A 12,309-nucleotide genomic window follows, 5' to 3' on the forward strand; every position below is an offset into this window, starting at 1 on the left:
CAATTCTGTGCGAACCGTGTGGGGGGGGGGGGGGGTTGGTAATGAAAGTTACAAAGCACGGTGAATTCCAACACCCATGGATCGTGCTCCTGGAGAAATCCAGGCCTCGCGGTACAGCACAGTGGTTAGCATTGCTGCCTCACGCAGCACTAGGGCCCTGGGTTCCATTCCTGGGGTGCATGGAGTTTGGTGGTTCTGACTGTGTTTGCATGGGTCTCCTCCCCCAGTCCAAAAACATGCTGATAGGTTGATTGACTTCTGGGAAAATTAGCCCTGGTGCAAGTGTGTGTGTGTGCCATACGATGGACTGGTGTCCTCTCCCTGAGCCCCTTTCCTGCTGGGTTCTGTCTCCCCTTTATTACATGAAGTGGATGGATGGATAGACTTTTTTTTTTTGCTCGGTATCCCACCACCAAGACCTTGATCACTGCCATTTCCACAATTCCATTGGTTCGTCTCGCAGCATGGGCTGGTGTCTCATTTGTCAGGCCACGCCCGTTTCAAACGATTGCTTTGGCTGGGAACGGAGGGGGAGGGCTGCCTGCAACTCGCGTTCACTTGGTTCCTTCTGGGAAGGCAGCACTTGGGGGGCATAAGACAAACTGAAATGATTTCTTAAAAAAGTGCAAAAAATGTTTGGTCACTTTTAGATGTTAGTCTTTACTGTGGAGTTACGGGTTGTATCGTCTGTCGGAAAGTCTAAGTGATTCCTAAAACTCTGTCAAAGTTTTTTGCCCTGTTTTCTGTGAATAGTTCCTTTTCTAAGTTTGACATATTTCCCTTTGCCACCTTCCCCTCTGACTGAAGCTTCTTTTCAATTAATTGGCTTTTTGATGTGATTTTACTAAATTAGGCAGTAAACCAATGCTGCTTTGTTTTCTGCCTCTGTAAGTCGCAAGAGTCAATTAGCAGATGAGTCCAGACCAGCAGCCACACGAGCTCACATTTAGCAGGAAATAGTCTGGCTTCCCCACTGTAGAGTGCGTCACTAAGCTCAGGAATATGATTTTTAATTTTTTTTTCTCCAAACTTTGATGACATGCCTCCGATGAGAAATGTATTTGAGTATGCCACTGCACGACTATTGTCATAAGTTTACAGAAAGATTCTCTCTCCATTTTCCTGACCATTTCCTGCACGTTCTGTTTCTGCCGCTATAATGATGCTTGTCTTTAACTGGGTCAGATTTTTAGATGCTCCAGCCACCTTAGAGATGAACTACTGACCTGCTTCTTCTGGATTTATGCCATGGGTACATAAGCGGGTTGCATTTTGACATTCTAAAGATACCATCTGCATTAGTCTTAACATTGTTAATCCATATTTTGCATGCCAAAGAATGCCCATGGTTTATTTTTTGCCATTTGTGGCTTAGGAGTGCTTAAGGAGACAGAGCAGTCTTTCTCACACCTGAAGAAGGCTCCACGACTGAAACATCGTGTTTTCTTTCTTCTTTTTTCAGCATGGAATAAATCTATTACTTGTTCCATTCATTTGTATGTAGGCTGAAGGTGAAGCCAAGTATAATTCTGATTTCCACCTTGCACAAGGTATTTTTCATCTGGGGACAGTAGGTCATATTTGCGCTGTTTCTTTTAACTGTGATCCGATATGCACATCGACATAGAATCAAAGTATACTGTTTTAAAAAGCCCAAATGAAGACTAAGAGATACTGATTTGCAACAGATCCTTCGAATAGAACAAAAAAATATTTTTGTGGACTGTTCCTGAGGATCCTATGGACTTCCTGACCTCCGTTTCATCAAGACTTGCTTTAGTGACACTAAAGTGTCTTTGGCAGTGTCCCTGTGTGTTTTGTGTTTTGTGTTTTGGGTACTGTGGTTGCAGTGCATCCAGGTAAGAAAGCTTTAATGTGAGAATTTTTACTTCAGCATTATTTTTGCTTAAGCTCCACTCTTGAGCAAAACCTGGAATTGCTTAAGTTTTTTCTAACTTGATGGTCTTTTTTAAAAGTGGACAAAGTGTTACATTCAGAAAACATTAACCACAGATTGAACTTTACACCGTTGGTTATTGAGAATAAAACAAAACTTTGAAGTGGCTCAAATCATGCTAGGAATAAGTTGCAAGCAGTCTTGCTGAAACTTTTAGTCTGGTTTTCACAGGCGTAGCATGACTGAATATTGCCTGCGTTGGTGGGCTTTTTTCCTAAGTGGGTAAGGGTTTTTATATTCAAGCATGTTTTGTAATATATAGGGCTGTCATCACTGTGAAGAGGGACGGTTTCTCTGGGGATTATGGCTCTGTAGTGCTCCTCTGTTCTGATGCATGTCTGGCATGCTTATCTGTAGTGGTTTGGTAGATAAAGCACACCTTGTGAAACTCCTCACAGAAGAACATGGGGAGTCACCTGACATGGTGGAATAGACCACTTTGCAGGGTTGTGTTGAAAAATTAGTTGACTTTTTCATTGAAATTTGCAGTGTGCTTCTAGAGTTAAGCGGTCCATTGAAACATTTCTCACAAAGACTGTGCTGCACAGAACAAAATAATTTGGTCCTCATACAATTGGGGCAACAGGAAATGTGTACATTGGATGCTACCATTTCCTAAAGCTATACGTCTTGTTCATATTCTTCCAAACATTCAGGCCAATATGGCTGCCAGTTGTGGTCACAGTGATCCAACTTGAAGACTCTAGTGAGTATAGGATTAATTTTTCACAGTGGCTTCATTGGTTGAATGGATTTAATCTCTAACAGACATTCTCTATAACAGTGTTGAGCTGTTAAGTTTATATTGAATTGATTTGTATAGAGCACTTTCTGGGGGTGGGTACTAGCTCAACACTGTCATGTTACAGTAATGCTTGTGAGTAAGTAATGGTTGACCCATAATTGACTGTGAAGATCCCATCCTTTTCCACTTTAAAAGGAAAATAATCTGTATTTCAAGTAACGTGAGCTTTTTCTAGTCTCTTCCTTAATGCTAATTATCCTTTTCATGAATTAATAATTAAGGAAATATTACCAAGCCAGTTTCCTCTGATCCCGTGTGGTGAAAAGCAGGCTTCTTCACTTCATGCAGAAGAAGGGGTGGCAGTGACTTCATCTGTTAAAACCTTTGTTTTAGTTTTTTAGACAGATGAAGTAAATATGGGACAGAGTCCAGATGTTTAACAGAGCCTGCTTAATTGTAAATTGAAATTAAGGAGTTTACATTGCCAAAACATCAACAGACTATCTCTTCACTTGTGAGTTGCTTCAAGGAGAGGTCTCTGCAGTGGCCAGGAAAAGCTGTTACTGTGGTCTAGCTGCTCTTCATTTCCCCACAATTCGAGGGCTGTGGTGTATCCTGTCCTATAGGTTGAGCGAAAGGGTTGTATCTCCCCTTGTAATTTTGTCATGATAAATGCTTGAATACATATTCTACCAGCCTGTCAAAAGCAATATTGATTTATAGTCCATATGGTCTTTTTTATTCTATTTAATTTCTTCATCGGTTTTAGTACTTTGTTAGATGTGCTCAGTGCTGCCGAGCTGAAAATGCAGAACATTGCCCGTCTTTTGATTTGGGTAAAAGATGCTGTATGCTTTAAATGCTCTGTCCTGGGCTACTACTCAGTTTTGTTCTGCGTGTGCATTTAGCCACACTGGTATTGTGTACTCTCCGACTTTTTGGTATTGTGTAAAAAAAAAAAAGTTGTCTTGAAGTTCTGTAACGACAGCCTGGGGACTGAAAGGAAGTTGTGGTGAATGAGATGCATCATACCCTTCCTAATCTGTTTCTCTGTTCCTTGGCAGGGCCTGACAGTCTCTCTACGCACTCAAGAGGTGACTTCACCAGAACAGGGCTGAGCGGTTGGGCTATGCTGTACGGCACTAGGCAGCCCAACTCAGGCAAGGGAAGAACGGTCACATCCTCCGAATAATCCCCTACTGCCATCCACTCACCCTCTCACCTGGATCTACCTGCGGAGAAAAACTTGAAGACCCTATTACAGCACTTTCTTTTCAATGAAGATTCGGACAGTTTAGTGGAAGTGTGCATCGACTACGTTTGCCTGCCTGTTCTCTGAAGGTTTCTCTTCCTGACAGGAATCATTCATTAGGAAGAGTCGCTTCTTAAAGTCACCATTCCCATTTCTTCTGGACATTTGGCCCCCCAAGCCTCCACCACGCTCAGAAAGGACACTTCTGTTGACCGTTGCCGTGGGGATAAGGGGGGGGTCTCTGCGGCAATGAAGCTGCAGGCTGTAATGGAGAACCTGCACCGGCAGCAAAGGGCCAAGCTGCAGATGGAACTGGAACAGCAGCAGCTGCAACAGGCTGGCCAATCACAGGTGCGGCACACCCCCCCAGCCAATACCAAAGGCCTGGGGGAGGAGTCAGGTAGCAGCCCCGCCCCGGAGGCGGAGCAAGCACAGATGGCAGCACTGGAGGCCATGCGAGCCGTGGCAGCTGGGCTACAGAGACACCCAGACAGCCCCCTGTCGGAGAACAGCAGTCTGGGTGAGGAGGAGGATGAGGACGGAGAGGATCAGTACAAAGACATGATGGGCTCGGAGGAGGAGGAGCACATGTGAGTGGAGCTTAAAGCCACATCCCTTGTTCCTGCATTCGTGCCTACTTCCAGCTCATATTGATGCCCCCTTTGAGCAGAAGAACTACTTTTCATATTCAACCCCATCGGAGTTATGTCATATCATAGGTTACGCAATTATGCGAAACGGTGATCTTACGCTTCTATTTGGCATGCTTATTTTTTATAAATTAAGTTTTGTAGTGCTGTCAATTTTGCTGCGCATTGGAGGTAAAAGCAAGCTCCCTCCTGCCCTTGTAGTGTTAATTGACGTGCTAGCTTTAGACTTTAGAAAGCAAAGTCTACAAAGAATCTCGTCCTGGAGATAAGTCCTTGAAAAGCTCTTGGATTTGGGAAAATGGTTCATCTAGGTTGTCTTCATCATTTAGGGGTGCACAAGATTCTGGACCCCTAAATGATGCTAATATGGTAGGTCCCATATACATGCCTCAGTTTTTATTGAAGAATTTATGGTTGAACAAGACCAGCTGAAACCTTTCAATTAGAGAGTCAATAAAACATCCTGTAATGCAGATTGTTCCTATCGTTAAAAAAAAACAAAACTTTTTAGGTATGTCCTTTACTCTAGGAATGGAACTGTGACATTTTGGTATGTGAAAGATTTTAATCATGTTTATTTCAGGACCACACCACCAGTTCCCTGAAAGCAAAGAGCAGTGCTCAGAAGTCTCTGCACTGTACTTGAAGTCCCCAGAAAGACCAAAACCCCAACTGAGAAAGCAAACGAGTCATTCCGATTGTATCGTTAAGACTCAAGTCCCAGAACCTGTTGCACTGAACTGAGAAAGTCTTTGCAAATCAGTTCTGGGAGAGTGAAAATAATAGTTGTAAAATTCTCCTAACCCTCACATTGACCACAATTGCCTTTTGCGTTTTTGGAGGAAATTAGAAGGAAGAGTAAAGCCTTACTTGAAATGCACCAACTTTTTATTCCTGGTTCCTGATGGGGAAACGGACCTGCACGTTGAATTTGCTGTTAAATGAGAAGAAATGATAAACAGACGAGACCGGATGATTTAGTTGCTGCAGCTTAGGAAGTTCTGCAGTTTGACTTATTGAAAACCTAGGACTATTTAATTTTGCTAGCATGTTTTTGCTATTATTAATAAACTGCTTTTCCAAACCCAAGGCTGCTGTACATAGCGATCGAGATGATAAAAAGAAAAAAAAAACATAAGTGCCATACTAGTTCATCCAGATAGGGCAATCCGAAACAGGCTCTGGTACTGTATGCAGGTGAGTTTTGAGCTTCGATTTGAAGAGAGTCAGAGAATTAGTCTCTTGAAGAGCTGCAGGAAGGATATTCCATGACAGAGGAGCAGTGACAGAAAAGGCACGGTCACCAGTAGTCTGAGATTTAGTCCCGGGTCCAGTGAGCACAGGAGCAGCTTCAGCTGAGCGGAGCCATGGGAGTGAGTGTAAACATGGAGGAGCTTGGAGCTGTATGAATGAGTGCACATTTCTAACAGAAAACTAAGGCGTTTGTCATTGTGTGGTTATAAACCATGTCGATTAAGGATCGAACACGAAAGTGTTAGCTGTTGTCCAGTTATTGTCAGTTTTAGTCCCTGGTTAGGTGTGATGTCAAACACATCGGCTGCAGGCTGGAGCTGGGCAGAAACCTTGCCAAATTCTAAATGGAGTAAGTCGCTCTACTTCAGTCAGGCTGTGTTAGTGTGTGGGCTCTTCAGAGCTCTTTCCCTGCTTCTGAACCTCATGATGTGCTACAGTACATCTGTGCCTTGGGTTAAACCAGCAAACAGATCTCTGATCCTGATCACAAAATGTGGTTTTCATAAAATGAGCGCTCGATAAAAGAGGAAAAGCTAAGCTCCTGTGTTTTTTTTTGTGTGCGTCATGGAAGAACTATACCTCATTGTGAAGCTAGTCCATTTCATTGCATGCGTACAAATTTGAAAAAGTAGTGAAGTATTTGAAGTATGTGTTTTTAATAGGAAAAATCGCTTCCCAAAGCTGGGTGTGATGCCAAATAGTTTTTTCATACATTTTTTTTTATTTCCTGCTCCCATAACGAGGCTCTCGTTCACAACATTCAGGAGGTCGGAATAGAGCAATGAATCAAATCAGGTGGGGAAAAAATGGATTTAAAGGTGCTGCTCTCTGATCGATGAAGGAGCCAGGGACTGTAGAGCCTGCTCATTCTATTCAGACAGTATAGAAATGGCGATATTAGATCAAATCATGAGACCGAGTTTTCAAACTTCAGTGCGGTTTACAGCCTATTAGAGAATCTCAGGGTGCTGCGAAGTCAGGCGGATTTTGGGGCCAGTGTAAAAAAAACAGAGCCCAGCGTGGTCTAGTCAAGGGTCGGAGAAGTTATTTGTAGGATCCTGGGTGCCGTTTAAAGTCCTTTTAAGTTTCTAGAATTTTTAAAACAGCCATCACCGGCTCTCCTGTGTGTCTCTGCGGAACAGAAAGCAGAAGTGGGACGAGGAGGACTTCGAGGGCGAGATGGAGGAGGACTACGACGACGAGCTGGCGGACGAGGGGGTGCCGGTGGGCAGGGAGGGGGTGCCAGGCAAGGGGGTGCTCCTGCAGCCACGCCGGCAGCTGCATCCCCACTCCCAGCTGCTGAAAGCCCGGCCCGTCGGAGACCAGGAGGCGCGGGTGCCTGCTCTGCCCCCGCAGGGCTCCCACAGCCAGCTGGGCGGCCAGGACCATGGGGACTGGACCTACGAAGAGCAATTCAGACAGGTAACCCTGTGCACCCAGGCGTCTGGGGTCTGGAACAGCTTTGTAGAGCTCCTGGGTATATACCATGGCTTTAACCTCATTCTACCAATAAGAGTCCTTGATTTATTCTAATTTAAATGGCTGTTGCAGCATCTGGTAAGCCAGATATTATAAGAAAAGTGGGCAGCCAGTTCCTGAAGGAGCAGGGGGTCTGTGAGGGCTGTTCTGCCTTGCAACAGCCTCGACCTGTTTCTTATCAGTTTTCTGTTTAGTAGTGCAGCCTGTGGTCGCGATGACGGATGGACAGCCCTGCAGTATGTCTTGTTTTGTCGGTTTTAATTTTTTTGGTTCCTTTCACGAGATCGTTTATTCCACGTCTTGCTTTTCTTTTTCCGATGGATGGCTGAGGTGTATGTGTTGCAATTTATTTGCACGGGCAGGTTGAGGCATTTTTCGTGATCCTGTGGGGCAAGTCCTGGCTGTGGAGCGCTTTTGTTACTGAGGGCTAAGACCTGTCGGGACTGATCAGGGTGGTAAGATACCATCAGGCACTGGAAAGTGAGCACCTGTCCGAACTGCCATACTGCTCTTCTGATCAAACCCTCTCTCTGCATTACAGTGTACTACAGGGATGGGAAGAAAATTCCCATTACATAGCAATATAATCCATTTTGGTTTTCCCAAGTGCTCACACTCTTCATGCGGCTGAAAAAGAAACTGTATTTCTGAGGTGCCAATCCATGTGTGCAAACTAACGTGCACTAAAGCAACAGGTGTAAATCGGAGAGATCCTTCATGAACAATGAAGTAACAATTTTTATTTTGGAGGGAAGCGATGGCATTTTTTCTTCTAGAAATTACAGTTCTTGTTTGTAGTTGCACGTAGCTTGAAGGATTTTGCCACAGCAGTTGCTAAGTAACGTGTTATTGTGGTGTGTCTCCATAAACAGTGTGGTTGACTCCTCCCGCCAGCCACGCCAAGCCACTCCCGTGTCCTGCTTTTAATGGGCTCCTGCTTTAATCCCTGATGGGCCGTTTTCAGCAGCAACTGGGATTTTCTTGTATTCTCAGTCTTTCCTCACTGTTCTAGGGCAAGTGGTGTGAGAATCTGCAGTCCAATTTCCAGATGGTTGACTAATCATGAACTCAAACTGGCGACTTTTGATAACCACAATCTGCAGTCTAACCTTGGGATGAACCCTGGACCTCTAAACTCTAAAAAAAAAACTTTTAATTGTACAAATGGCAATAAACTTCACAGAGCAATCCTGTTTCTCAACAAGGCTGTTACTAATTTTATGTAGCTTCTTGATCAAGACTGAGGTTTAGAAAGCAGAAGCTCTTAGGAAGTCGCAGTGGTTAATAACATCAATTAAAAATTAAGCACAAAAGCTTTTACGTGCCTTATGTCATTCTTGCAAACTGTCTTGCACGATGAACTGGTTACATGGTCCTTGTGATGTGCTCTTTAACATGAATAATATTGACCTGTATTTTGCAGGAATATATGCATGTGCAGGTCATGTACAGCAAAAGCAGCCGTAGAACATCAAAATAAACTTTCTAAAAAAAAAAAACAGTGACAGGTCATCTGTTCCTTAAAAAGGGAACTTGTGTCTGATGGGCTTGAAAAGCTATTTATTTTGCAAGGGCTCAATTTCACAAAGATGTGTTACTGAAGCCAATGGAGGTTAGTGAGCAGTGGATTAGAATTAAAAGGAGTTTTCCCACACACCTTTATACTTTTCATAGTGTTAGCTTTTTAAATTTTAAACACTTGGTTAATTGCAGAACGTACCCTTTAACGTTTAATTTTCTGTTACAGCTACTTAATTGCTCTTATCTAGGGAGACGTAAGGCATTTGCTCAGTTTTACATTGAGTGCATGTACAAAACGCAACCAGAGACAGTTGACAAGTAAGAGCAAGCATGGTGTAATTGCCAAAAAGATAAGAACAGTAATGCTAGTATACATGGTGCCATGCAGGTGCTGAATGCATGTAAAATACATTAGCACTGTTGCCTTTTGATTCCCTATTGGGGTGCCCTCCGTGTGGAGTTTGCATGTTCTCCACATATGCACGTGGGTTTGTGCAAGGTGCTCTGGTTTCCTCCCACCTTCCAAGGCATATTGGTCAGGTAAATTGGCGTCTATAAATGCATGCTTCATGCCCTATGTTATTGGGATAGCTCTGGGTTGCTGATTGAGGGTTTTTAATAATGGATGTACAGAGGGTGATGCAACAACAGGTGAAGAAAGTTGCTACATTGACAGTTTAAGACAGAAAGAGCAATACAATGCAAGAGTTCCTGAAGGATGTGGCTGAGAGAGGTTATGGATGATGTATCTTTAGGAGCTGAAAAGTTATCAGGATCTGAGCAATCTTGACAGACAATAGAAAAAATTACCCAAGAGTAGGTTGAGCTCTACGATCCTGGAGTTGCAGGTTCGAGCCTGGGTCATGTGCTGACCCCCAGGCGACGGTGCACCATTGGCTGCCTCTGAGAGTAGGGGTAGAAGAGTCATCTGGGGCTCTTCCAGCAGTCTGCCAATACAGTCTGCAGGCCCACAGTGCTGTTGCAGGGACATGCCTGCCTCCAGTCAGCACTGAACTCTGGTACAGGGCTGTGGTGCCTGTGACGTCTTTAAAAAAAAAAAGAGTGGCTCAGCAGTGGGCAGGGCCAGAGTCAGCCTGTACTTCCTCATTTTCTCCTGTGTGTGAGGTCATGGGGTTCATAGCCTTGAGCCGAGACAGGAAAAACACACGCTTTGCACGTTCCTGACAAGTACCTCTCTGTTACAAGGGCATTTTGGGTTGCCAAAATGCAACCAGAGGGAGGAGTATTGTGTCTGGAAAGCTAATAAAAGGTGTGTTTCAGGAATCCAGGTTTAGAAGCTTTAGTTTAGGGAAGGCACCTAGTGGCTGAGGGGAAAAGAGCTCTCTCTCGTATGAGTTGAGTGCTGGCGAGGGAGGGGTTAAAGTTGACGGGTTTATTTTGGGGAGGTGGGAGGAGATGTTTCTGGGCAATAGGAATGTGCCTGAGGCAAAGTGATAATCTGCCCATTCCGGCTGCAGACCCTGCAGTCAAGAGCCCATGTCAAGGGCTGATAGACCATTTCAAAATGAAAGTGCTCTGTAGACTCCAGATACTTAAACGGCCTGAAAAGGCAGTGTAAATGGGGGTGTCCGTGTGAGTAAGAATCTGTTTGCAGTTGACCCGCCTGGTAAAATGAAGGAATCAAGAAGGTAATATTCATTTTCCGCTTTGCAAAAATAAGCGTGCCAATTAATATCAAATGTTACAAAGCACATGGATAGTTATCGGACACTAACTGACCTCATTTCACAACTCAGTCCAGACATGATCTGCTCTGACAGTTTAAAAATTTCTAGCTCTGCCGCCAGATTTTGTATTTCCCTTCTTGAAATGTGCTGAATTCGTGGCTCAGACGTGAGAAAGCAAACAGCTCTTATTTGCCTCTAGCAAATTTCTCCCAACGCCTGCTTATGGTGGCTGTCAAAGGATTAATAGGTCAGTTGATTGATTGTTTTTGAGGTGTGGAAAAATATTTTCTTATGCTTCTCCTTTTTACTCCAAAGTAGAAATATTTTTAACTATTCAAGCCAACCAGTATAAAAAAAAAGTATTTCTGTGCCCAAACAAGACTGTATAGCTCCAGCCAGGAGTACGAAAAAAAAATCTCAGAATGTTTGCAGTGATGGGTATACGAGCTCTTGCTGTTTTGCAATTTAAAAACCAGCTTGTCATTCTTGTCTATTTGCCACCCTCTCCTGTCCCTTGATATTTAGTGGCTGGTTTGGTAGTCACATGTAGAAGATCGCCCCCCCCCCCCAACTCCCTCCCCCAACTGTTCTCAATTTATCAGAGCTCTTCTGAGATATTTTTATAAACGTCACACTCATCATATGTTGCCATGTGATTCCTGCGGAGACCTGATCACTCCCAGCCTTCATCTGAATGTCTGGGGAATTTCTGAGAACACAGGATCAGTTGTTGATTAACTTAGCCTACTGGTAAAATATACATTAAAGGTCATGAAAGCAAATTCTGCCTTTAACGAAGATGATGCCCATAATCTGGGTTACAATTCCCGTTATCGAAGTTCTTGGAAGCTTTTGTTGATGACACAGACGAGTTCATTTAGGCAAGTAAAACAGCCTTTTAGCAATGCATGTCAGTTGAGTCTTTTTTGGGGCATCAACGTGGAAGAACAGGAGTGCTCAGTGATTATTTTTTTTCCCAGTCCCTTTTCTTGTAGACGCTTTAGAACATTTTTCCTGCATTGGTGAAAATTTAGTCCTATAATAATGTTTTTAATAATCTAGCGCTTTGAGCTGAATCCACGAGTTTTATATTTGAGTGTAGATCCTGGAGACTGGTTTGATGTCTGAAAACAAGCACCTTGTATTACCTGAACGGTTTGAGGGTTCCCAGGAAGTTTTTATGCTTTTTCATCCATCCTACAGTATTATTCAAAGTAACTCGCATTTGTGCCCATTTATGCAGCTGGGCATTTTAGGGGAGTGATCCGAGTGCCGTTCCTCGCTCAAGGGTACAACAGCAGTGCCCATCCTGGGCTTTCTACACAAGACCTTAGTTCTGAGTGTGTGCCTTTTGAAGGGCGCTTTGTCTGACACCGAGGCACCATTCTTCCTGTTCAGAATTGCCACGCGAGATGGAAACAACAGGTCTGGCAGGTGCGTGTCCCAGAATGCTGTGCGCCTTTGGTTAGACGCAGAGGGGTGGGCGTGGAGCGAGTGCGTACAGCAGGTCGAGCGCTTAAGCCCTGGCTCTACGTCGGGACGAAAACAAAGAAGAGAAAAGCATCTCCTGACAGTTTTCTTTTCTTTTTAAATTTTGTGAAATCAAGCCGTCATCCTCCTCTGAAAAAGAGTACAAGCCAAACGCCTTGTTTTGAATGCATTTGAGCTGTGTGTGGTGGTTGGAAAAAGATAGCTGATAATTATCCGCAACCTTTTTTCTATATAAGCCTCCCCCAGTTAAACGATGGCAGGGTAATTTAATT

General features: G+C 43.8%; 1 protein-coding gene across 1 annotated transcript in view; it reads left to right on the forward strand.

The window, feature by feature from the left end:
* Window positions 1-12,309, forward strand: part of arid3a (AT-rich interaction domain 3A) — a 49,900-nt gene that overhangs the window by 19,273 nt on the left and 18,318 nt on the right. The window contains exons 2-3 of the mRNA XM_088907329.1: window positions 3,767-4,544; window positions 7,001-7,280. Coding sequence (XP_088763455.1) covers window positions 4,204-4,544; window positions 7,001-7,280 — 621 coding nt within the window. The 5' untranslated portion in view covers window positions 3,767-4,203. The remainder of the gene's footprint in view (window positions 1-3,766; window positions 4,545-7,000; window positions 7,281-12,309) is intronic.

Source organism: Atractosteus spatula, chromosome 28 (assembly GCF_055471065.1).
Source record: "Atractosteus spatula isolate fAtrSpa1 chromosome 28, fAtrSpa1.hap1, whole genome shotgun sequence".
NCBI classification, from domain to species: domain Eukaryota; kingdom Metazoa; phylum Chordata; class Actinopteri; order Semionotiformes; family Lepisosteidae; genus Atractosteus; species Atractosteus spatula.